The 26822-nt window shown below is 41.6% G+C and overlaps 1 protein-coding gene across 2 annotated transcripts in view; it reads right to left on the reverse strand.

The window, feature by feature from the left end:
• runx3 (RUNX family transcription factor 3) overlaps positions 1–26822 on the reverse strand; it is a 77273-nt gene that overhangs the window by 27016 nt on the left and 23435 nt on the right. The window contains exon 4 of one of the 2 annotated variants that reach the window (XM_085962637.1): positions 8810–8890. The exons of the other annotated variant lie outside the window; for it this stretch is intronic. Coding sequence (XP_085818763.1) covers positions 8810–8890 — 81 coding nt within the window. The remainder of the gene's footprint in view (positions 1–8809; positions 8891–26822) is intronic. 2 annotated transcript variants of the gene reach the window in all.

Below are 26822 nucleotides of genomic sequence, written 5' to 3' on the forward strand. Positions count from 1 at the left end.
GACTGCAGTGGTTCAAGAAGGCGGCTCACCACCACCTTCTCAAGGGCAATTAGGGATGGGCAATAAATGCTGGCCTTGCCAGCGACGCCCACATCCCATAAACGAATAAAAAAAAAATGTGTTGGACTAAACACATAATCAAATCTACAACCGGGACCATCATTTGAACTCATTTGGCTTCCTTGGACAATGTTATTTGGCTCTTAGCTCGGGCTGTAATCCTGGAAAACTCTACAGAGAAATACAACAAGCAAGACAAATCATTCCAAAGAAGGGCACCTCTTTCAGGCTGGTCAACCGGGCAGCACTGACATCAACTGTCTAACCTTCCAGAGAGGAGGTGGACTAGCAGGAAGACAGTGGGGGAGCTCAAAAACAGAGGAGCACCTGACATATGGAATAATAAAGGGAAATGGTTCCACCTGGTAGGGATATATTAATGCTGCTCTCCCAGGTGAGCGACACAGGGTGACTCACCCTCCAACTCTCCCTCCCTCCGTCTGGTGGGGAAGTGCCTTGTCTCTATTATATTTCTACACCTAATGGTCTAGCTGAGATTGGGACATGATCATGTGGAAAATTGCAGCACTCCAGGCCATGCTAGCTATGTCACCAATCAAATGCCCACTACATTGCCGCCACGTCTCCCTACTCCAGACACTGCAGTTTTAACAAAATGATAAAACTTCCGAAGATCCAATGACACTTGCTATTTGGTCCATTATTGGTAGAAATTTGCATTTTTTTTTACTTAATTGCCTGACAAGGAGGCATTTGTGTTCTGTACCACTTGTATTCCAGTGAGCAGAACCTCTTCCCCCATGATAAAAAAAACCACTGAACTAACTTTTGGTTCCCCAATCTAAAATAGAAGGGAGCTCAGTTCTGACACATGCCTGCATTTCCAGTGCTGAAGAGGATTAACTTCACCTAAAATAGGGATGAGGTAATATTTGTAAAGCAGCAATATGCTGTATATACTCATCAGTCAGAAAAAGCAGACAAAGGGGTTTTCTGATTTGTATTGCCAAAATTTAACTGATATGCTAACAGTTACACCCTTGCATTTCACAGTTTTCATACCTCTGCACTATTAGTGCTTTGGTTTTTATTTTAATTCAGGAAATTTTTCAGTTAAAACTCCAGTTTAAAAAAAAACTCCAAACACAGATGCCCATCTTATAATTGAACACACGCAAAAGCCACAAGACCCAGCATAAACAGCCAGAGAAATATTTAGGAGGGAACAGACTCTTCTAGCGACTAACAGAGGCAGTCACAGATAGATTATTATTCACATGTTTGAAGTTGGCTTGCTTGCGCCATTTGGAAAGGGATCCAGTCACGCCAAGTCTTTGCCTTGGCTGTACTCTGTGCTGCTTAAACACTGCAGCTACTGTCTACTCCCCACAACGTTCCAAATGTCAACTTTTAAAAAAGAAACCCGCCCAAAGCCAAAGTGTCTGTGCTTCACTCAGAGATTTTTTATTTTTACCAGCCTTAACAAATATAGGGCAAGAAAAAAAAGAATCATTCCAACACTACAATAATTCATATTGCTTAAGGTTATATTACACTTGTGATGAATTGGCCGCCTCTAAAGGCGCAAAGAAAATATCCATTTAAAGGGAAATAGGTTGGCTGGCATCCAGTTGGCAGAAGGATGTCAGCTGCTGAAGTCTGTGAGATTTGGACTGCCTTTAGTCAGAACAGTGGGAGAAATGTTCATTAAAGGCCTGATGTTGATTATATGGAGGTAAAGTTTCCAGGAGTCCAAAGCTACACAGAAGGCAAAGGCAGTCGGAAGCATAATAGTCAGTTTTATAACGCACTGATTACATTCTGTCCTGTTGAAAGTAATGAAAGTCTGTGGCGGCCAGATGAACTATTTATAACATCGGCGTAATGCTTTCTCTCATGCCGAGGAAAAAGGAACCTGCATCGAGCAGCTGAATTGCTAATAACACACTGTTATGCTCTTATAACCTACCCATTACACGCTTCCCCTTAATACTGTCACTGCAAGCAATAGCAACATGGGTGAGCTGCTTAACTGTTTACAAACCACATGTTACACTGTTATAACACACCTGTCTCATTGCAAGCAACAGGAATAAATGCTGACCAGGTGAACTATTTAGAAAATGCATGTTCCACTCGAAACACACCTGTAATGCTCTCTCATTCTGAGCACCATGAACATGAGACAAGCCCCTGAACATTTATAGCAGATCCATCACACTCTCTCTCTCGTGCTGTTATAACACACTTGTAATACTCTCTCATCGCAGCTAAGAGGAATGTACACTCAGCAGCTGAACAATTACCATTTATAACGCACGTTACACCCTGATAGCACACTTGTAACACGTTCTCATTGTGAGCAACACAACGATGAACTGAGCAGTTTCGAGCACACCCATTCCATTGAAACACCTTACACTCTGTAAGTGGGATTAACAGGTGCCGAGCAGCCAAATAGTTGAGGAAACACCCATTACTCTCTTTCTCTTAATGTCAACAACAGAAGCATGTGCTGAGCAGTGGAACTATTAATAATGAGGGCTAGACATTTAGCAGATGTCAGCGCACTGGGCACCTGCATCACGTTGGAGGGCACCTGGGATACAGGATGTGCTTGATGTCTCTCCAAGTCTCTCTCCTACCCAATGTCCAATCCAACCGAGATGTGCCAGTAGAAAAAAAACAGCTTCTGCTCTCCGGCTAATATTAAATGAGATTGTGGGAATGCAACTCAGAGACCAAACAGACTTGTTACCACAATAGAGAATAGACTGGTTTAAGGTATCTCCTACTAACAACATTTCTAAAACCTTTCTCAATGTGAGAAACAACTTATATATTTATATAGCGCCTTTAACGTAGTAAAACATCCCAAGGCACTTCACAGGAGCGTTATCAAACAAAATTTGACACCAAGCCACATAAGGAGATATTAGGGCAGATGACCAAAAGCTTAGTCGAAGAGAGGTTTTAAGGTGCGTTTAAAGGAGGAAAGAGAGGTAGAGAGGCGGAGAGGTTTAGGGAGGGAATTCCAGAGCTTAGGGCCTTGTCAGCTGAAGGCACGATTGCCAATGGTGGAGTAATTAAAATCAGGGATGCCCAAGAGGGCAGAATTGGAGGAGCGCAGGTATCTCGGAAGGTTCTAGGGCTTGAGGAGATTACAGAGATAGGGAGGGGCGAGGCCATGGAGAGATTTGAAAACAAGGATGAGAATTTAAAATCAAGGCATTGCTTAACTGGGAGCCAGGGCAGGCCTATTTTACCCCTGCACATTTGAAAGGGGTACTTGCAAACCCAAGTGGAATCAGGCAAAATGCTTCTTTAAGCTGACCCTTGGAAAAAAACTGCAGATTTTATTTTAAAATGAAACATTTCCAGTTGTTCCCAGTATTATTATTGTAGAGATCACTTTAACCTGTAAGAAAACATATGTTATTTCCAACACCTCTCTCGTTTGGTGCAGATTTGTGTTTGGCAAGATTGATTTTAGAAATTTAAATACCACCAATGCATTCAAATTCATTTATCTCTGAAACGTACACAGGGCATGGGACATTGGCAGCACAGATATGAGATGCATGAGTGGGGTTAGCTCAGAGCAAAAGGAGGAATCAGCGGTAAAGCAATAGGAAGGAGAAAGATCTGGAGAATGGAGTGGGCAAGTGCAAAAAACAACATAACATTTTGCAGAAATTCTCTCAGTGAATCAAACTGTGAAGTTCAGATTCTGTCTCTTGTTTCTATACCAGTGATGTGTGTGAATTATAACCCCTAGGTGGCACAGGCCACATTTGGACCCTTGAATTTAATTCAGAAGGAAAGCTTTAATAAACAACGGTGCCACCTGTTTATTAACTTGGACAGGTAGAATATGCACTCAGTTATATAAAACTTGTGAAGCACTTGCTGAAAGGCATGCGCGCAACAAAAATACTAACATTGAGCCTTGTTTATAATGTTCCTCATTATGGTCTTTCTTATTGTGATCAACTTGAGAAAGTGCTGAGCAACTGGACTCTTTATGCCAGGTGGGCGTGTCCAGCAGGCAGCATGGCTCTTCCTCTTAGGTGACTGATATTTTCTATTCCTTTACATGTGACGGGGTCTGGCTGCCCAATGATCTTTCAGATTCTCACCCGTGCAGTGGTGCCCTTCCTTTTCTTAAGGCAAAACAAATCCCGATAGATTTATGGTGAAGAATTATTTTCGGAAAAAGTCTGAGGCACCCATTAATGGCAATTAAAAAAAAAAATGAAAACAGTTACTAGATTAAAAATAGATGATTTTTAGAAACACAGGCGTGCTACAGATGAAAATGTCACTGAAAGGAACAGAGTTTTGGGGACGTCACTGCATTTTACAAGCACTCACGAGTTATACAACCACATCTGTGTACTGGGCCCATAACTGTTCCCTCCCACTTCTGTAATCAAAAGACTTTTCAGTTCAGTTCGAGGTAGTTCTTATTGCTGCTCCCGCATCCCCTTATCCCTGGGTGAAAAGGTTTCTGCATATTTCCCCTTCCTCCTTTATTTTTCACTGATTATTTCCCCCTTCACCGGTTTTTTCACAGCACCTGGAAGCATTAACTCCTTGATGCGATATAGATCCCAAATGGCCATTCTTCACCTGTGAGCCCAAAGACTGGGCATTAGCAGCATATTTGACTGTGGGGGCACCACACCAAACCGAACTCTGTCCTCACTCGACATCCACACGTGCTTTTCCAGCAGGGCAGAATGAATCGTAATCTGAAGCAAGCTGATTTCCCCCTCCCTAACCAAGGGGTACTGTGGCCAATGAAATCACCCCTATCACCAACCTAGCTGAGATCATCGAACTCAGCACACACCTGGGATTGAAACTGGGATCTTTCTGATCTCTATGGCTTAAGTACTCACTGGATAAACTCACTAAACCATTGGGGGAATGAGGTCTTTGTATCTTTTAATTATTTATGTGAGGCGATTTCCAACCTGGCGTCCTTTATAGCGCGTTAATGAAACAATGTGCCGAAAATACTTTTATCAGATCATAAAAATGTAATGCATACATACACACACACACACACACGTATGTTAGACTGAGCATTGAACTATTGGCCCAGAACTTGCTGGAGTGGGGCATTGCACAACATGTCCCATTACTTAGACTTCTTCCCCTCACCCTTCAGCCCCAAAATATGTACCCTTCACTTCAAATTGCTGGATGTACGAGCTGATAATGGCACAGCGAAGGCAACGGGACATCTGGGACTTTAGTGACCGACGGGACCAACAATCTATCTCCTTAACCAATGAGATTTAAGGATTGAGAAAGAAACAGAGGAACGATGGAGAAGGAAATTGGGTGAATTAAGAGTCAAATTAGGTACAGAAAGAGAAATAGAGGGAAAGAAAGATTGGATTAAGAGAGAGAGAAAGAAAAAAATGAAACAGAAAGGAAAAGTAAGAAAAATGTTAAAAAATGTTAAATTAAAAAAATTTCAAGATCAATTTACTAACTGCAGGACTGAGACTCCATGGTTGCAATTGTTCCCTTTCTGGGCTGGAGACATTGAGTGGTATTGCAGGAACATAAATCTCATCATTAAAAAGGGTATTTACGCTGCTAAGTACCAACCAAACACCGAGTTTAATGGACAATTAATGGACAAATGCAGCAATTTCTTGAAACTCACGGGGAGGTTGAGGGTGAGCTGCTGTTTCCGCGAGGCTAACGTTGGAGCGGCGCAAATCATCCAGCAACTTGTGGTGATTTGCAATGCACTGGGTATCTCTTCTTCGCCACAAATTGCTGGACAATTTACACACTAATAACGGTGTGCACATTAAACTCACCGTTATTTTGCCAGAAATGTCTGGTCCATTAATAATAAAAATTAATCTAGTCATTTGTAATCTACCTATCCTATGTGCTTAGGAGACAGGAATATATTGGAAAGATATGACTACTGGCTGCACTCTAATGCCACTAGCTCAGCCAGTGATCAATTGTAATATGATTCAATTACCAATGTACAGTTGCTGATGCCAAACGAATTCTAAAATCAAATATAAAAATGCCCTTCCATAGGGAGGTATCTGGATGCAAGTCTAGAGTAACATTTAAGCTCTCCTGCCGCCCATGGGAAAATTATGATGGTCATGGTCAAGCCACTTGTTGAAATGCAGCAATGAGAAGAACAGCGTGCAAGACCAATCCCAGCCTGCAAAAGTGCACCTCCTACTGGCTAGCCACAGATCACCACTGTGATAGACCAGGAAGAAACCCATGGCACAGATTCCCCTATCTCTATTTTATCAATATAAGTATGATCAGTGCTGCTCTTAAATTTCCTCACTTTTTCCCATCAAGCTGCAAGTACAAGCTCCCACAAGCTCCTCCTCAACGTCACTGTTGAATCAGACTCGCTGCACTGTATGCTTCTCTGACTTATTGCCAGGATGCATAGTCCTATCACCATCTCGTCTGGTTTTGAATACCTCTTAATGTCTCTTCACTTCTCTTTTGTTCTTTCATCCCCATTTCCCAGCCCCTAAACTGGCCTTTTAATCGGTTTCATTTCCTGTGTTTTTTCAGTCCTGACGAAGGGTTTCGACCTGAAACGTTGACTCTGTTTCTCTCTCCATGGATGTTGCCGGGCCTGCTGAGTTTTTCCAGCATTTTCTGTTGTTATTGCATATTCCCTTACCGCCCTCAGTCTTTCCTCCTCCCTGCAATCTTCAGGCTTTTAAAACTCACGTTTGGCATCAGCTAATCACTAGTTCTTGATTTACCTCAGCCTCTACCTTTTTCAACCATGCACTATGGGCCTTGGCTTTTTCTCCTAGGTCTATCAATAAAAATAATTCTAAGTCAAGAAGGAAGCAGTGGGAGTGGAAGGCAGCAGTGGAGAACCTTTTTTAAAAAAAGGAAACAGCAGGAGAGATATGAAAATGAGTAAAAATTGATTGCACATCCCATAATATACGTGCCTTAGGGAACCATCAGTGTATCTGTTTGACGGCTTTCTGCCAGCTCATGTGAACAGCAGCATATTTATTCACTCTGAGGTAATGAAGGCTCTTCACTACAGGCAACTAGGTATGATTGATGAATCTCCCATGATACAAATCCCTTCTGTTCAGATTCACTATTGTATATCTAAAGACACTAATAAAGACTGCAGTGTAAATAAAGTTGACCAAGGATACACCTGTAAAATAAAATTCCAGCTGACGGGTTTCTTCCTGTTGTTTGTCCGTGAGCAGAGCAAACAAGTTAGCAAGGAATGCAGGAATGAGGTTTCTTTTTCAACTAGGATCTGGCCTACGGCCAACTGACGTGCCACAGCCGACTGCTTTGGCCGGTAAACAGTGCAGATTTATTTGTGGAGGTGACAAAGCATAAATAGACTTGAAAAAGTTAAAATAATTTAAATCCTCAACATGTAGCAGTGCGTAGAATTAACAGCACAGAGACAGGCCATTCAGCCCAACAGATCTATGCCAGGTGCTTCTGCTCCACACGAACCTCCTCTCAAGTGACTTCATCTCACTCTATCAACATATCCTTCTATTCCTTTCTCCCTCGTGTGTTTATCCAGCTTCCCCTTAAATACATCTATGCTATTCGCCTCAACCACTCCCCGCGGTAGCGAGTTCCACATTCTCACCACTCTCCGAGTAAAGAAGTTTCTCCTGAATTGTTTATTGAATTTATTAATGACTATCTTGTATTTATGGCCCCTGGTTTTGGACTCCCCCACAAGTGGAAACATCCTCTCTACGTCTACCCTATCGAACCCCTTCAGAATCTGAAAGTAGTTAGGGCTCTTGTTGCAAATGTAAATTGTTGCTTAATATTTGAAATGAAATGTGGAGATGGGGGCAGGTTTCTTTTCCTCCCTGCGGGCCTGGAAAGAGATTGTAAAATGTAGTTACTTTTGGCCATGCTTCTTCCTATTCTGACGACCCATTTTTCCTCCATCGTCCAACTGGTTCTAAAGCACAGCAGCAGAACACTTTTTCCCCAACCGGGCAGTTTGAATTCTATCACTGCACCTCCTTTGCTGCATTTGAGAGCACATTTCATTGAATTTCAGCCAAGCTATTAGATGGCGCTCAATGTCACAGTAAAGGCAGTTCGACAGCCCTGCTTGGAGTTGAATTTTCATGGCACACCTCGGCCTGGCACACAGTCCCAGAAGCCTACCTGTGAACCAATCTATTTTCAGTAGTACAGTTCAACCAGGCCGGGTACAAAAATACATTGGCATTCTTGCATGCAACTGAGGGATTTAGAATGTCTCTGATTACATCGAGAGTCTTTTGGACGCATCTTCAAACAGCACAAGCAAAAGTATCAGCAATACTTAATTATATTGGCCAAGCCTAGTTGTGCCATGAAAATGTGACTGCGAGCAGGGCTGTCTAACTGCCTTTACTGTGACATTGAGCTCCAGCTAATAGCTTGGCTGAAATTCAATGAAATGTGCTCTCAAATGCAGTTTTGCAAATCTGATATGCATTTGGAAAGTTTGGCTGCACCTATCACTTCACCCTGTGCAAACACTGATAACTGGAAAAGCAAACTGGTGCAGCCACAGAGATAATAATTCCCAATCTCACTGTTATTGTTTATATATCAATAAAAACTATATCCAATATGATCACAGCCAGTGCTTAGCCATTGGTACATTTACATGTGCTGTAAAAAGTCTGGTCTGATAAGATCTGGGACACATGAACATAATATAAATACTTGAGCCTAGGTCCTGTGACTGTCTTCTATTGTCTTTCACCTTGCTGAATGGTCATGTTGTATCTTTGATTGTGGTAATAACCCTCTTGGTTGAAGAAGGCGGTCTGGAACTGAATGGTTTCTGAAGTGGAAGTAAAGGGTGGAGAAGGGAAAAATCACATTTTACTAGCATTTCCTGCACCCCAACCCTCACCCCCAATCTCTCGCTGTACAAATATATGCCCGAGCTCCCCTGCTTGTTATGTAAGTGCTGTAAACTGTCAAATTAATAAAAATCTATCACCATAGCCTTAAAGTCACTGCTGCCAGTCATGTTTACAGATAAGTAGTGGGGGAGATTTACCAGGCTAATCCTTTAGGAACATAGGAACAGGAGCAGGCCATTCAGCCCTTCGAGCCTATTCCACCATTCAATTTGATCATGGCTGATCTGTACCTTAACTTTCTGGATGTCAGTAGCATTCATGCACTAAAATAAAATTAAAAATAAGGGAACTGGGTGGGGTGGACAATAGATTTTCACCTCTAGGACAGGGTTTCAAATTAAACCCAGACCAGTGGAATGATAGTCTCCTTTGTATGCTGGTTGTAAGGTCCATGTGTGAAATCAGTTCGGGCAGTCTCAGTCAGGTTCCTAGTGTGCACGGGTCTACAGCACTAAACTGTATTAATTTGGAGTTACAGTACTGGGATATGTCACTCGGACAGCCATAAAGATGGTAGGTGTGCGAAGTGGAGAAAGTGCCACACTGGTGCAGCAGAGGGTGCTCTTCTAGGAGTATGGCAAAGCAGAGGGAACTTTACTCTGTATCTGTGCCATAGCTGACACTGGCTGCCTGAAGAGTGCTCTGAGTTTGGGTAAGTGTGAGAGTTCTTTAATTGTTATTTCTCTTTAAATCATTCTTGATAAGATTACTTAAGCAGTTTAAGTAAAGGGGAAAAGTTAAATATTTGGGATTCTGTTGGTTTAAGAAGAGTAAAACAAGGTTACACTGCAGTAGGAGTAAATTGGCACAGCAGGCAGTGGAAACCAGTTTTCTAACCAATCAGCAGGGGTGACTCATTTGGCTGTAAACAAAGAAACAGTATAAAAAGACCAGGCTAGTGTGAGCAAGCACTGAGTGCGAGTCATCAAAGAGTGCTCTGAGTTTGGGTAAGTGTGAGTTAGGGTAAGTGGGGTGTTAGGTGCTCTTTTCAAACTTTAACTCTGTGGGTTGTAGTTAATAAGGCCTTTCTGGTGCAGAGTTCGTAAACCATTTAACTGGTGTAACTAGAGGGATTGATTTAATTTAAATCCAATTAATTAAAGGGGATACAAGCATCTAAAATCGGGCAGAGGGTGTCCATAACTAACAATAAAAAATGTAATTAATTACATAGAATGGAGTAGGTAATGTGTTACTGTTGTGAGATGTGGGAGCCGGTGAACCCCATTGAGGCTCACGGTGATTACGTCTGTGAAAAGTGTCTGCTGCTACAGGAACTCCAGCTCCGTGTTGATGAGCTGGAGTCTGAGCTTCAGACACTGCAACACATCAGGGAGGGGGAGAAGTACCTGGACTCTGTGTATCAGGAGGTGATCACACCTATGAAGTTAATTAATTCAGATGTAGCCCATGGTCAGGGACAGGACAGTGTGACTACGAGTGAGGCAGGTACGGGGATCCAGGGGGTAGAGCTGGAGGAGCCGTAGCCCTTGTTCTTGTCCAACAGGTTCGAGGTTCTTACTCCCTGTGGGGACAGGAGCAGGGACTGCAGGGAGGATGAGCAACCTGGCCACAGCACCGTGGAACGGGGGGCCATTCAAGAGGGGGAAGTAAATAGAAATGTTGTAGTGGCAGGGGATAGTATTATTAGGGGGATAGATAGAGTTCTCTGCAGCCGAGAGCGAGAGTCCCGAAGGCTGTGTTGCCTACCCGGTGCCAGGGTTAAGGACATCTCCTCTGGGCTGGAAAGAAACTTGCAGTGGGAGTGGGTGGATCCAGTTGTCGTGGTCCATGTTGGTACAAATGACGTAGATAGGACTAGGAAGCTGGTTCTGTTAAAGGAGTATGAGCAGCTAGGGGTCAAATTAAAAAACAGAACCTCAAGGGTAATAATCTCTGGATTATTACCTGAGCCACGAGCGAATTTGGCTAGGACAAATAAAATTAGAGAGTTAAATGCGTGGCTCAAAGACTGGTGTGGGAAAAATGGGTTTTGCTTCCTGGGACACTGGCACCAGTACTGGGGCAGGAGGGAGCTGTTCTGTTGGGACGGGCTTCACTTGGCCAGTGCTGGGACTAGAGTCCTGGCGGATCATATAACTAGGGCTGTAGAGAGGGCTTTAAACTAACTAGTGGGGGGGAGGTTCCCAGAGAGCAAATAATAAAAATGACAACAGAGAAGGTCATAGACTTAGGTAGCAGTGGGGAAATTAAAAACCAGAGCGTGTCAGGAAGGGGCAGAAGGTATGGAGTAAAAGGTAAAGTAATAAAAAGGGCAAAAGCAGGAACTAAGTGTCACAAAACATATTTGAAAGTTCTCTATCTGAATGCACGTAGCATTCGTAACAAAATAGACGAGTTAATGGCACAAATAACTACATATGGGTATGACCTTGTGGCCATTACAGAAACATGGCTGCAGGGTGACCATGACTGGGAATTAAACATACCAGGTTATTTAACGATCAGGAAGGACAGGCAGGAAGGAAGGGGAGGTGGGGTGGCTATGTTAATAAAGGAAGGAATCACTGCAATACAGAGAAATGATATTGGGTCAAAAGATCAGGATAATGAAACAGTTTGGGTGGAGGTAAGGAATAATAAGGGGAAAAAAACACTAGTGGGCGTAGTCTATAGGCCTCCGAACAGTTGCAACTCTGTTGGACGGAGTATCAATCAGGAAATAGTTGAGGCTTGTAATAAGGGAACATCTATAATTATGGGGGATTTTAACTATCATATTAATTGGACAAATCAAATTGGGCAGGGCTGCCTTGAGGATGAGTTCATTGAGTGTATTAGGGATGGGTTTCTTGAGCAGTATGTAACTGAACCGACCAGGGGGCAAGCAACCTTAGATCTGGTCCTGTGTAACGAGACAGGATTAATTAAAAATGTCCTAGTAAAGGATCCCCTTGGAATGAGTGACCATATTCAATTAGAGGGTGAGAAGGTTGGATCTCAAACAAGCGTGCTAAGCTTGAATAAAGGAGACTATGAAGGTATGAGAGTGGAATTGAGTAGAGTGGATTGGGAAAATAGATTAAAGGGTAAGACGATACATGATCAGTGGTGTACATTTAAGGAGTTATTTTACAACTTCCAAAAAAAATATATTCCACTGAGAAGAAAAGGGTGTAAAAGAAAAGACAGCCATCCGTGGCTAAGTAAAGAAATTAAGGATAGTATTCAACTAAAAACAAGGGCATATAAGGTAGCCAAATCTAGTGGGAGGATAGAGGATTGGGAAAACTTTAAAAGACAGCAAAAAATAACAAAAAGATTGATTAAGAAAGGGAAGATAGATTATGAAAGTAAATTGGCAAAAAATATAAAAACAGGTAGTAAGAGTTTTTATAGTTATATAAAAAGAAAAAAGGGTGGCTAAAGTAAATGTTGGTCCCTTAGAGGATGAGACCGGGAAGTTAATGGTGGGAAATATGGAGATGGCAAAAACACTGAATGAATATTTTGTATCAGTCTTTACAGTAGAGGACACTAAGAATATCCCAACACTGGACAAACAGGGGGCTATGGGGGGGAGGAGCTAAACACGATCAAAATCACTAAGGAAGTGGTACTCGGTAAAATAATGGGACTCAAGGCGGATAAATCACCTGGATCTGATGGCTTACATCCTAGGGTCTTGAGGGAAGTGGCGGTAGGGATTGTGGATGCATTGGTAATAATTTTCCAAAACTCCCTGGACTCAGCAAAGGTCCCGGCAGACTGGAAAACTGCTAATGTAACACCCTTATTTAAAAAGGGCAGTAGACAGAAGGCTGGAAACTATAGACCGGTTAGCCTAACATCTGTGGTAGGTAAAATTTTGGAGTCCATTATTAAGGAGACAGTAACAGGACATTTGGATAATCATAATTTAATAGGACAAAGTCAGCATGGTTTTATGAAGGGGAAGTCATGTTTGACAAATTTGCTGGAGTTCTTTGAGGAAGTAACATATAGGGTGGATAAAGGGGAACCAGTGGACATAGTGTATTTAGACTTCCAAAAGGCATTTGACAAGGTGCCACACAAAAGATTATTGCTTAAGATAAAAAATCACGGGATTGGGGGTAATATTCTGGCATGGATAGAGGATTGGCTATCTAACAGAAGGCAGAGAGTTGGGATAAATGGTTCATTCTCAGACTGGCAATCAGTAACTAGTGGTGTTCCGCAGGGGTCAGTGCTGGGTCCCCAACTCTTTACAATCTATATTAACGATTTGGAGGAGGGGACCGAGTGTAACATATCAAAGTTTGCAGATGATACTAAGATGGGAGGAAAGTAGTGAGTGAGGAGGACATAAAAAACCTGCAAGGGGACATAGACAGGCTAAGTAAGTGGGCAGAGATTTGGCAGATGGAATACAATACTGGAAAGTGTGAGGTTATGCACTTTGGCAGGAAAAATCGTAGAGCAAGTTATTATCTTAATGGCAAGAAACTGGAAAGTACTGAAGTACAAAGGGATCTGGGGGTCCTGGTGCACGAAACTCAAAAGGTTAGTATGCAGGTGCAGCAAGTGATTAAGAAGGCCAATGGAATGTTGGCTTTCATTGCTAGGGGGATAGAATATAAAAATAGGGAGGTATTGCTTCAGTTGTACAAGGTATTGGTGAGACCACACCTGGAATACTGCATACAGTTTTGGTGTCCACACTTAAGAAAAGACATACTTGCTCTCGAGTCAGTACAAAGAAGGTTCACTCGGTTAATCCCGGGGATGAGGGGATGGACATATGAGGAGAGGTTGAGTAGATTGGGACTCTACTCATTGGAGTTCAGAAGAATGAGAGGCGATCTTATTGAAACATATAAGATTGTGAAGGGGTTGGATCGGGTGGATACGGGGAGGATGTTCCCGATGATGGGTGAAACTAGAACTAGGGGGCATAGTCTTAGAATAAGGGGCTGCTCTTTCAAAACTGAGATGAGGAGGAACTACTTCACTCAGAGGGTGGTAGGTCCATGGAATATGCTGCCCCAAAAAGCTGTAGAAGCTACATCATTACGTAAATTTAAAACAGAAATAGACAGTTTCCTAGAAGTAAAGGGAATTAAGGGTTACGGGGAGCAGGCAGGAATTTGGACATGAGTCTAGGTTCGGATCAGACATGGCCCTGTGGGTAGCGGAGTGGGCCCAGGGGCCGTGTAGCCTGATCCTGCTCCTATTTCGTGTGTCTACTTCTGTTAGATTCAGGAGATGGTTCTGTGATAGTAGATTGGCGGTTAGGATCAGATCAGCCATGATCTTATTGAATGGCGGAGCAGGCTCGAGGGGCCGATTGGCCTACTCCTGCTCCTATTTCTTATGTTCTTATGAAATGGAGGGTGTTCTGTTACTCAGCACGAACTGAGTTGGGATATTCTGTGCTTCTGGATGTTGCTCTGATTCTACTTATTACATGCGCACATGAAGCAGCGGTGTATTTTCAAGGCATTCAGTAGCTAAAGGGTTAAAGTTGTAGGGCCTTGATTAGTTTCTCGCCGGTGTTAAGGAATCAAACAGGTTAAACCTTGGAATCCAGTGAACCAAGCTAAAAAGGAGGGAGATAATCAATTTGTTCTAATAACTAAATACCAAAGAAATGCTTCTTTCCATTGTGCAACTGACCAGTTACACACGCACAAAAAGTACAGCAGCAAATAGCCAGTGATGTACAAGCTTGTCTTTTATCCACAGTTAAGAACATTCAGATACTGGCCAAAAGACCAGCACTACTACGCAACCTGCTCTTGGCTGTAAATAGAATTTTACTTGACGCCTACAGTCTAGACATTATTTATGTGCGTCAGGTCTCGTGTAATGAAGACTCCCCAAGTTGACTAGCTACCCTGGTATTTGCGTTGAAATAAAGTACAACAATAAAACTGGTTCCTCGCGTCTACGAATTGTTTACTTTGTCGACATGCAGCGCACAGAAGCAAGCAGTGAAAATAAAAGCATGCACTGACTGGTGAATGCAGGGGCTGGATGTACTAAGAATTAAAGAGGAGTGTCAGAGCTCAAACTGTAATCTGAATTCAAAGAAGAAACTGATGACTGGAGACAGTACTTTGAATTAAAGGGGAGTGCCAGAGTTGAACCTGTGTTCTGAAGTAAAGGTGAGGGCACGTTGACTCTCATCTCAAAGTCGGCGCCTTCATGTTAGAGGATTTGACGTTAACACTTAGGGATGATGATAAATCTTCTGAAATTAAGATTTCACAGGAACTTTTGTGTGTCTTTCACTTTTCTTTCCCCCTCCTCTGATTGAGTTTAGTGAACTGTAAAAGTGGCAATTACACCAAAAGATCACCACTTCTGGGCTGCAGATTGGATCGCTCTACTGAATGGTTGGGCAGTGATTCCCTGTGCTGAGTACCTCAGCTCAGGTGGCAAAGCGTCTTCCCCTGAGGAGGGGTGGGGAGAATGGGATGGCAAGACAAATCCGCACCACTCTGACATAGCTACTAGCAGAAGGTCTAAGGTTAAGATGGGCAGAAGTCAGTTGCCTGCGCATTCTCTCATGAACAATACGTGTACTTACAGAGCGCTCAGTATAAAGCTCAGCCATGATCTCATTGAATGGCGGAGCAGGCTCGAGGGGCCGAATGGCCTACTCCTGCTCCTATCTTCTATGTTTCTATGTAGCCCTACTAGGTGGCAGTCAGTAAGCCTTGTGCAGCTCTCCAGCTCTCTCCGTATGAAAGCTGTGTGCCCTGGGTAGGTGGCTTTCCGTAGGCACCGTGTGTGCCCTATGCAGCTCTCTCCGTATGAAAGCTGTGTGCCCTGGGTAGGTGGCTTTCCGTAGGCACTGTGTGTGCCCTATGCAGCTCTCTCCGTATGAAAGCTGTGTGATCGGGTGGGTGGCTTTCCATAGGCACCGTGTGTGCCCTATGCAGCTCTCTCCGTATGAAAGCTGTGTGCCCTGGGTAGGTGGCTTTCCGTAGGCACCGTGTGTGCCCTATGCAGCTCTCTCCGTATGAAAGCTGTGTGATCGGGTGGGTGGCCGTTTTTTGTATGAGCTGTGTGTGTCCTGGCTCAATCAGTATGAAAGGTCGGTGCCAGTCAGAGGAAGTATATGGAGTCAGGAATGAAACAAGTTACAAAATGTAGGAGAGAATATTTTAAAACATTTTTTTTAAATTCTTTATTTCTTCACGGTTAACTATTATTATCTGATTGATTAATTCAGTGGGGGCTGATGGGCCCTTTCAGATTGTATGGTATCTCCTTATATTCAGTCAAGCCACCTTGGCAAAATAAATAGATGTTATTTTATTAAGACAAAGTATTTTAAAGTAAAATGAGAAGAAATGGACAAATCTTATGTACTTTTCTTCTTTTGCATTTTCTTTCAATGAACACAAGATTTAAAAATAAACCCTGCCCCTACCCCACGATTTCAAACATTTTCTTTAGCCACAATGTGCGAGTGAGGGAATTTTTCAGCAAAACAACTCTCATTCACAGTGACATCATCTGTTTTGTTGGGAAAAACAAGCTTTACTAGCACGACTGTAGAGGCTTTTGCCTTCAGGCATATCTTTCAACTTTACCAGTAAAAGCTGATTTTACATTGGGAATCTGGGTTAGTGCTTGCACAATTTGATTAGCCCTGCTTCTTGTAGTGGCGTGATGCTAGATTTTGCACTGCTTTGCCCAACGGAGGTGTGTAAAATATTTTTAAAAAAATCTCAATGATGTTTTCATCTTCCGATTAGGCACTTTACAGCCTTCCGGACTCAATATCGAGTTAAACAATTTCAGATCATAACCTCGGCCCCTATTACATTTTTATATATTTTTTATCCACACCTTTGTTTTGTGCCCTTCCCCCTTTTTTCTCTCCCACATGGCAGCTGTCTCTCATTCTGCCTGCGCATTTCACACTTCACACTGCAGCCATTTAATAAACACCTAGAGCCGTCTTTTGTCTCTTTACTAGTCCTATCACCATCTCGTCTCATCTTTAATACCTCTTAATGTCTCTTCACTTCTCTTTTGTTCTTTCATCCCCATTTCCCAGCCCCCAAACTGGCCTTTTAATCTGTTTCATTTCCTGTGTTTTCTCTCAGTCCTGACGAAGGGTTTCGACCTGAAATGTTGACTCTGTTTTTCTCTCTCCACGGATGTTGCCTGGCCTGCTGAGTTTTCTGTTGTTATTTCGGATTTCCAGCATCCGCAGTATTTTGCTATCATACGAATGTTTTAATCAGCCTGGTCAGCTTGGCTCTGAGCCTGAAGGTTGTGGGTTCAAGCCTCACTCCAGGACTTGAGTGCATAATCTGAGCCGACACTCCAGTTGCGGTACTGAGTGAGGGAGTGATGCATTGTAGGAGACGAGATGTTAAACTGAGGCCCGATTTGTACATAAAAGATCTCATGGCATGATTTGAAGAGCAGGGAGTTCTCCTGGGGTACCGGCCAACATTCCTCCCTCACCCAACGCCACGCAAACACATTATCTGTTCATTCATTCATTCGCTGCTTGTAGGACTTTGCTGAGCGCAAATTGGCTCCTATGTCTGTCTACGCAACAGCAGTGCTACACTCGAAAAAAAAAATGTTGGGTGTAAAGCACTTTGCTGCTTCCTAAGGATGAGGTGCTAAATAAATGCAATTCTTTCTTTAAATCAGAATTCTGTGACATTTCCCTGGCAAAGCAGCCATTGTGCTGGGGAGAAATATCCGTCTAAAGCATGAGCCCCATAACATCTGCTGCACCAGTCACACCATATAACATGGTTCATGTCCTCAATATAAGGCAGTAGATTATACACTGATACAGCGTTTCACATTTTTACTGCAGTAACTATTATAAAAAGAGTGGCTGTGACCTGTGCGTGGTTAAGACTTATAACCTGGAATGTAATGGAAATTGACCCCAGCATGTGTTCTATTTATATTTTTACAAATTCTTGGCTGTAAATCTTTTAAGTCTTTGCTGAACTTTCAATTTGATGGGGAGTTTAGGAATAAGGCCAATAAAAACCTCTTTATTTAGTTTTAATAAATGCACAATAGACTTGGTACCAGAGGTAGTCCCGGTTTTTGCTGGTACTGGCCTCTCCAAAGTGTGGCTTCGTGAAATGCTAGCATGGTGCAAAAGACTGACGTTAACTCTTGTTGCTACACTGCTGTTCAACTGCAGTAGGGCAGCATTGGATGGGCTGGTGGCATTGCAGCAAGTGCAACAGAAGTCTCGCCATGTAACAATGTCGATTAATACCACAGATGCAGATACACCAGGGATTTTGTGATCACTGGATGTTTTCGATGCATTCACACTCCAACTGTAAGGTTGTTGTGAAGCAGTTTGACTCTTGCACCAATGCTGCAGTTTACAGTGTAGATGTAGAAAGAATCTGAGGGAGACTCTCTGGAGGAGTCGCTTAGGGCCTTTCCACCTGACCTACATTCCAAGCACTTTCCGCTTCACATGAACACTAAGCTTGTGGAGTGTGAATGCATCCTATAAGTCACTAGGCAAAGCTTCGGTGCTGCCTTTTGACAAAGAAATAACATTGTTAGAGACAACACAAACTAACTAAAGGGAACTTTTTTCAGCATCTGCCATTATAAAGCTTAACAGCACTCCATAGCACAAACCGTGGAATGGATCACTGAAGTATAATTAGCATTATTGTATCAAGAATCGCCAAGGGTGGTGGTAAACCACTTCATTAAATTCAACATTTTGCACAGAGTTGTTCATGTAAAAATGCCCTTTTTTTGTAAACATGTTATAAATATGGTTTACAATGGAAGTACTAAGATAAGGTATCTCATTAATTGGGCCAATATTTCAGTTAAACTAGTAGTGTTCATTCGTGATTGGGTATCACTTGTTTGGTTTATTTCCCCATATGCATTTCATTATGTATTGTAACCAGTAAAATCTGTTATTGCCCACAGCTGCACACATCTGAAGTTGATGTCATTTAACTAAGGGTGGAGTTGCTTGGTCAAATAAGAAGCCCTCAAAGCCTCAGTCGTGCTTCCAGTCTTGCCTCCATACACCATCAAATACAAACATAGTTCTTTGAACTGCATGCAAGTACAACACAAATAAATTAGATCAGAAGGGAAACAGGTTCCTCAGCTTTTGTTTGACGTTCAAAACAAACAGATAAAAAAATATGGAGAAATAAGATAAACTTAACCAAAAATGGTGATGCATTTAATCCTATAATCACAGATTTCCGTTGGTATTACTTGTGGGTAGGGTAGCCTGAGGTCTTTGATCATGGTTGTGACCTGGTCTGCCCCATTACGGTCACTGTTCAAATAAGGTGTCTAAATAGAAAAAGCCAGCTAGTTGGAGCTGTTGGTAAACTCCTGGGATCAATCAGAGGGTAATTGTCAGATCTTGTAAATGTCTGGCTCCAGGTTAGAAGAACTTAACATGAAACGAGTTGGCGTTCTTTCTCTCTTTTTCTAAGGTCAGTTTGCATCTGTAAATCTGGAGTGTAATGGATGCGCGCTAGTCAAGACTCATAAAAAGAGAGATTATAAACCCCAGTAGGCCTGCTGTGAGTACAGACTTAGTTTCTATAATGTTGGTCCAAAGAATTGGAGCATCTGCCTCCAAACCACAAGGTCAAATGGGATGGGAGAAGGGGAACATTCCACTATCCAGTCTCCAAGTTTAGTCCACAATGACATAATTTCCCCATTTATTTCTTATTCCTTGCACCAAGTTGATTGTGGAATGTAAATTTTAAAAATCTGGATTGAAATAGAATTAGTAGCCGTAGTTTTCTGGGCTCCTATACTCCAATACAGTATTTGCAATAATTCACAGGGGATCTTTCTTTTGTTGGTATGATTGCTCAGACTAAATTACCACTAACCTGTCAATCAAGTGTGTATTTATTATATGTGTTTCAGGCCGTGCAGTACAGGGACACAGGTGACAGGCTCCCTCACATCTGCCACTCTACTTGAAGATAGGGTGGCAGGAAGTGAGATTGGCTGGGTTGGTGTAAATACTAAATTAAGATATTTATGCCATCACAAAAAAGCAGACCCAAATAAATCATCTTGAAAACATGATCAAACCCAACTAAATGATCACAAAAATGAATGCTCATCCACTAAGTGATGGTCAAAGTGGTCAAATAGTGAGTTTACCTCTGACCTTTTCTCTCTCTCTCACACACTCGAAGAACATTTGGTATCTACTTGCAGATTCCCTACAAAAGCACAGCTAAGATCAAGGGTGCACCATGTGGTGAATAATGGTATGATTCCAGATACTGCCTGTTGAATGAAATGCCTATACAGTGATCTTTGGGAATATACATTAAGATGAAGAATACCTCTGTGAACATTGAAACTTTGGTCAGTGAGACAGAATAATAGATGTAGTGGAGACCATCTCTTGATATTCTGAAAAATAACACTGAGATACCCTCTCCTCTATTGAAGAGACACGGTTCTCCATCATCTCTCCATCCCATTCTGATTGGATTTTAACCCAGCTCTCTGAGGTGACAGTATACTGCTCTAACAGAGGCAATGCAAATCTGAAGTGGTTTATTCTGATAAATTCAAATATGGACTAATTTAGAACACTTCACATTTGGATGTGCCCAGCCCTTTAAAAAAATGGCAACCTGCATGTGCACAATTTACTGGTATGTTTTTCTCTCTCTAAATATGATTTTATTTCTTGCACCAGGATAGATGTTAGCAGCTAATGGGAAGTGGCTGTTTAAAAGGTAAGCAGTGTTTTTATTCACGGGTGTTTTAATGCCATAAGTCCACTTTTTAAATTGTTGTTTGGTAGGTATGTACCTAGTTTTGTTGGGTTTTCAGCAGTTGTGATTTGGCTGGTTCTGCATTTATTTTAGGCTGTCCTTATTAAAACACTAATGCTGATAGCTGTCAAGTGCAAAGTACAGTTGACAAGACTCACATTATAATGTGGGCTGTGCCTCTCACTCTGTCCATTAGAAGAGAGCAGTACACACAGACATATTTACGTCTATGCACAGAGCTGCTGTATTGTCGTGGCTGTTCTATTTAATGACAGGAGAGTGTGGCTGGTAATGCCCAATTCGTTACAAAGAAAGACTTGCATTTATATAGTTCCTTACTACATCTTATAAATGCAAGGAATTACTATATAGCGACCTTTCTTATGTAGGCAGATGTGGCAGTCATCATATTCACAGCAAGATTCCACCAACAATAATGCCATGGTTAAAAGAAAAGAACAAACTAAACAATAATGAGACTCCATGGATGAATAAAGCCATAAGGGAACAATTGAGGGTAAGGAAAGAGGCATACATTAAGTGCACAGACAATCAGGGGAGTGCACGATAAGAGAGAATACAAAAAGATTAGGAGAGAAGTCAAAAAAACAATTAGGGAGGCAAAGAGTAATGATGAAATTAAATTATGAAGGAACATAAAATAAAATAGTAAAATGTTTTATAGGCACATCAATAAAAAAAGGAAGGTTGGGATGGGAATAGGGCCATTAAGGGTTAGTCAGGATAATATCACAGGTAACAATAGAGAGATGGCAGAAATATTAAATAATTATTTTGCTTCAGTATTTACCAAGGAGATAGAACAGGTGGACATAATATTGGATAATGAGATTAGTAATGAAATAAGTGTTTTTAAAATTTAAAAAGGGGATATATTAAATAAATTAATCAAACTCAAAGAGGATAAAACCCCTGGTCTGGATGGATTGCATCCACGCATTTTAAAAGAATCTAGGGAAGAGATAGCAGAGGCAGTACTATGCATATTTAATAATTTGTTAGAAAAAGGTATAGTGCCAGAGGACTGGCAGATAGCTAACGTAATACCGATATTTAAGAAGGGGGATAGAACATGTCCAGTAAATTATAGACCAGTCAGCTTAACATCGGTGGTAGGAAAAATAATGGAATCCCTACTAAAGGAGAAAATAGAAGAACATCTAGAAACCAGAAATATAATAATGAATATTCAACATGGATTTCAAAAGGGAAAGTCTTGCTTGACCAACCTTATTGAATTTTTTGAAGAGGTAACAGAGAGAGTAGACAATGGTAATGGAGCAGATGTAATTAATCTGGATTTTCAAAAGGCCTTCGATAAGGTACCTCATAATAGACTGATGAACAAGGTCAGAGAATGTGGAGTCAGGGGACAAGTAGCAGAATGGATTGCTAGCTGGCTTCAAGACAGAAAGCAGAGAGTGGGAGTAAAGGGTAGCTATACACAGTGACAGAAGGTGGGTAGTGGTGTTCCACAAGGATCAGTGCTGGGACCACTGCTGTTCACAATTTACATTAACGATTTAGATTTAGGAATCAAAAAACTATTTCTAAATTTGCAGATGACACTGAATTGGGTGGGATATTCAATACTGAGGAGGACTGCAACAAATTACAGGAGGACATTAATAAACTTGCAGAATGGGCATATTGTTGGCAAATTAAGTTCAACACAGATGTATGTCAGGTATTACATTTTGGTAGTAAGAATAGGGAGATCACTTATCACTTGGAGGGTGCGAGTCTAGGTGGGGTGGAGGAACAAAGGGATCTCGGAGTACAAATACATAAATCATTAAAGTTGCGACACAGGTTAGTTAGCAAGGCCATAAAAAAAGCAAACCAAGCACTAGGGTTTATTTCTAGAGGGATAGAACTGAAAATAGGAAGTTATGCTAAACCTGTATTGAACCTTGGTTAGACCACACTTAGAGTACTGCATACAATTCTGGTCACCATGTTATAAAAAGGATATAGAGGCACTGGAGAGGGTGCAGAGAGGATGTACAAGGATGATACCAGAAATGCGAGGGTATACATATCAGGAAAGGATGAACAGGCGGGGTCTCTTTTCTTTTGAAAAAAGAAGGCTGAGTGGTGACCTAATAGAGGTCTTTAAAATTATGAAAGGTTTTGATAGCGTGGATACAGAGAGAATGTTTCCACTTGTGAGGAAGAGCATAACTAGAGGCCATCAATATAAGATAGTCACCAAGAAATCCCATAGGGAATTCAAAAGAAACTTCTTTACCCAAAGAGTGGTGAGAATGTGGAACTCGCTACCACAGGGAGTGGTTGAAGCGAATAGTATGGATGCATTTAAGGGGAGGCTAGACAAGCATATGAGGGAGAAGGGAATAGAGGGTTACGCTGATCGATTTAGATGAGGAAAGACAGGAGGAGGCTCGTGTGGAGCATAAACGCCGGCACGGACTGGTTGGGCCGAATGGCCTGTTTCTGTGCCGTATATCCTATGTAATCCTATGTAAACAGTTAATCAGATTTTAGTACTGTTGATTTAAGGAGAAATATTAGCCAGGACAATAGGAAGACTTCCTGCTCTTCTTCAAATAGACTCCATTCTAAGTTTATAAAGTGCCCAGAGATCCAACAGATTCGTTACAACGGTTTTTAGTTCTGGCTTCACAACAGTTTGGAGCTGTTTGTCATTTTACGAGAAGCCCAAATAGTACGAGAGGCCTTTTGGAGGGGGTGTCACATCATTTTGCTTTAGTGTACTCAGGACAGAGTCAGATTGGGACTGGAGTCAGATTGGGACTGGATTCCTTAGTTATACTGCCAATTTCACATCAATGTACACCTTAAATTGTTTTGCATTACCATGAAAGTGGCAGTATAACTGGAGTTTAGTTTGATTAGTGCTTAAGAAATGGTTTAGTTGGTTTTCTGTTTTTGTAATGGTTAAGTTGGAGTTCTGATTGTTTAATTGATGGTTTAGTTGAGTTTCTGTTTGTGTTAATGATGGTGAGTTGAGGTTCTGTTTATGTGGTTTAGTTGGTTTTGTGTTCATTTGTCTGATAGTTGGGTATGTGTCCATATTTTCTGATGTGCTGACACGTGGTTGGGGTACAGGAATGCATCTATTTCCCCTGAAATCCTACTGAGGAAGATACATCTACATCTGTGTAGGTGATGTATGTGATCAAATTCCATGGTCTCACCATTGGCTTCTTGTTGAAACGTCAAATTGACAGAGTCCAAATTTTGCCGCCCCCCCCCAGCTCCCACTTGTCACTTTGAATATAAAGTTCAAATTTATCCAGCTTCTCAGCCCTAATTACCACACATTTCACCATGGTCCTCATTAGAGAAAGAACTCACGTTCCAAAAATGAATTAATTGAAAAATGAGCAGGTAACAATGGTGCATATTATGTATGAAAACATTGAACAAATTACCAGCGATTATTTTTTTTACCGTATCATGCATTATTGGAAAATAGATACAAAACCCATGCAGCGTGAGAACTTATTTTACAAAAATGTTAGGACTGTGTGTTAAATGAGTATGCATTGTACAGCAAAAGTTATGGATGTGAATTAACTGCACTGCATCACTCAGTCCTTCTGCCAAAAAAATCAGCAAATAAACTTTTAAAGAAGCTGTCAGAGCAGGTTTGGTGTTGGAGTGGGTTTGATGACAACTGTTTTACTGCCTTAAGCATAGTTTTTGATCAGGTGATCTTTTAAGTACAAAGGAGACATGCAGGTTTATTGGGCTCTCTATTTACATATAGACGTGTAATAAATCAGAGTAGACACATATGCAAATCATATATAAACACATTGCCAACATAAACGCATCATTGTTCAGTCCCAATTTGTTCCTTACTTAGGACATAGAAACAGGCCATTCAGCCCCTCGAGCCAGTTCCGCCACTCAATTAGACCATGGCTGATCTGTATCTTAAATCCATCTACCCGCCTTGGTTCCATAACCGTTAATACCCTTGCCTAACAAAAATCTATCAATCTCAGTTTTGAAATTTTCAATTGACCTAGCCTCGACAGCTTTTTGGGGGGCTAGAGTTCCAGGTTTCCACTACCCTTTGTGTAAAGATGTGCTCTGACATCACCCCTGAATGGCCCAGCTCTAATTTTAAGGTTGTGACCCCTTGTTCTGGAAGCTCGGACCAGAAGAAATAGTTTATCTCTATTTACCTTATCAAATCCTTCAATCATCTTAAACATTTCCATTAGCTTACCCCTTAATCTTCTATATTCAAGGGACAGTGATGGTCTGGCCATTCTTGAGTTACACCAGTTTGACAATATCCAACCTTTATTGTCAACTCAACCAGCTGCTTAGATAATAGCTAACTGGTGCAGAAATACCATGAAGCCCTCAAAGGGTTCATTTTCATTTTACTTTAATTTCTATTTTTATTTTTGGTTCATATCCAGTTTCATCAATGCTGCAACAGTGAGAGGTCACCAGGAAGTGCTTAATCTCCAAGACTAGGTTCAGGCCTATGAGTATGCAAAGCTTTGTGCAGCGTGCAACCGCTGACATTTTCTCATGTACAACAGCTGAAAGTAATATTTTAACACCAGAGAACAGGAGTTTGCACAACTGGAGGATGCTTTCCTTTGTACACTGTTGTCTCATTAACAGGCCACACTGTAATTGTGTAGTGTGTATTTAGGTGCGCAAAAGTTACTACAGTGCTCAAAGGGTTAAGTAGCTCTCCACCACAGCTTTGTACTTCAGTGTTAAAAAAAAAACTAGCAGGCGCGGTTTCTTAACGGAAAAACATAGATCTTAATCATCTCCTCAAAGCGATGTGTTACATTCAGAGTAACATTTCTTTATATCTGCATTACGTGCTTAACCCTTTTACTATGAGGTGTGATTGGCAACTTTCAAAAATACTCTCACGCTTTGCTCTGTCACACGCTTGAGCCGTGTTCTACTTTTAAATATACAGTTTTAAGAATTAATAGAACCGGAGAAATATAAAAAAAAATCACAAAATATTTCTTAGCCACTAAATAAATTAGAAGAAAAAGTTAACTTGTCCTTTTACATTCTGCAGTTGCACTTCTGTGCTCCTCAAGTTTTTTTTAAAAACTCTTCTGAAAGCTGAAGTTGAGCATTATCTTGCATCATATGCTTTACCAGCAAGGGGCCATTTATTTTTTCCTGTTTTAAAAATTGACACTTGCGTCAGTGAACGAGCTTGTGCAATTGACAGTACAGATGGATTTTTTAATTCTAATTCATGCCTTGTAGGATAGGGATTGGTCTTTGTGGGTCCCCACCAAATGACACAATGCAGCAAAAGCATCATTTTGCTCAGGCAATATAGTCATCACTGAGCCAAAGGTGGTCATTATTGAGCCAGAACTGCTGTTGTCCTCAACATTTAAGGAAAGTGATGTTATCCTTGTGTTTGCCAGTTCACAGTTCTAAGCACCAATATCTCTTTTTTGTTGGGTTTAGCACAGTGTTTTAAACTTGTTGACTGCCACTCATTTAGCACTCCCTCAGTGGTCTAATATCAAGTAACCGAATCCAAGCAAACCTGGGTAGAGTATTCAGTTATTGGTTTGGTTGATGGGGAATAATTAAATGCATTATTTGTCTTGGAATGTTTCATGAAAGACTGGTGCAACTCGCCACATGCACTAGATTGATTATAATTTCCACCTCCGTAACATCGCTGGTCTCTGCCCTTGCCTCAGCTCATCTGCCACTGAAACCCTATTCCAACGCACTCCTGGCTGGCCTCCTACATTCTACCCTACGTAAATTTGAAGTGATCCAAAACTCGGCTGCGCGTGTCCTAACTCGCACCAAGTCCCGTTCACCCATCACCCCTATGCTCGCTGACCTACATTGGCTTTGATTTCAAAATTCTCATCCTTGTTTTCAAATCCCTCCATGGCCTCGCCCCTCCCTATCTCTATAATCTCCTTCAGCTCAACAACCCCCCGAAATATCTGGGCTCCTCTAATTCTGCCCCCTTGAGCATCCCTGATTATAATCGCTCAACCATTGGTGGCCGTGCCTTCTGTTGCCTAGGCCCTAAGCTCTGGAATTCCCTGCCTAA

Source organism: Somniosus microcephalus, chromosome 20 (genome assembly GCF_052327205.1).
Source record: "Somniosus microcephalus isolate GS21.2 chromosome 20, FLI_Smic_1.0, whole genome shotgun sequence".
Classification (NCBI taxonomy): domain Eukaryota; kingdom Metazoa; phylum Chordata; class Chondrichthyes; order Squaliformes; family Somniosidae; genus Somniosus; species Somniosus microcephalus.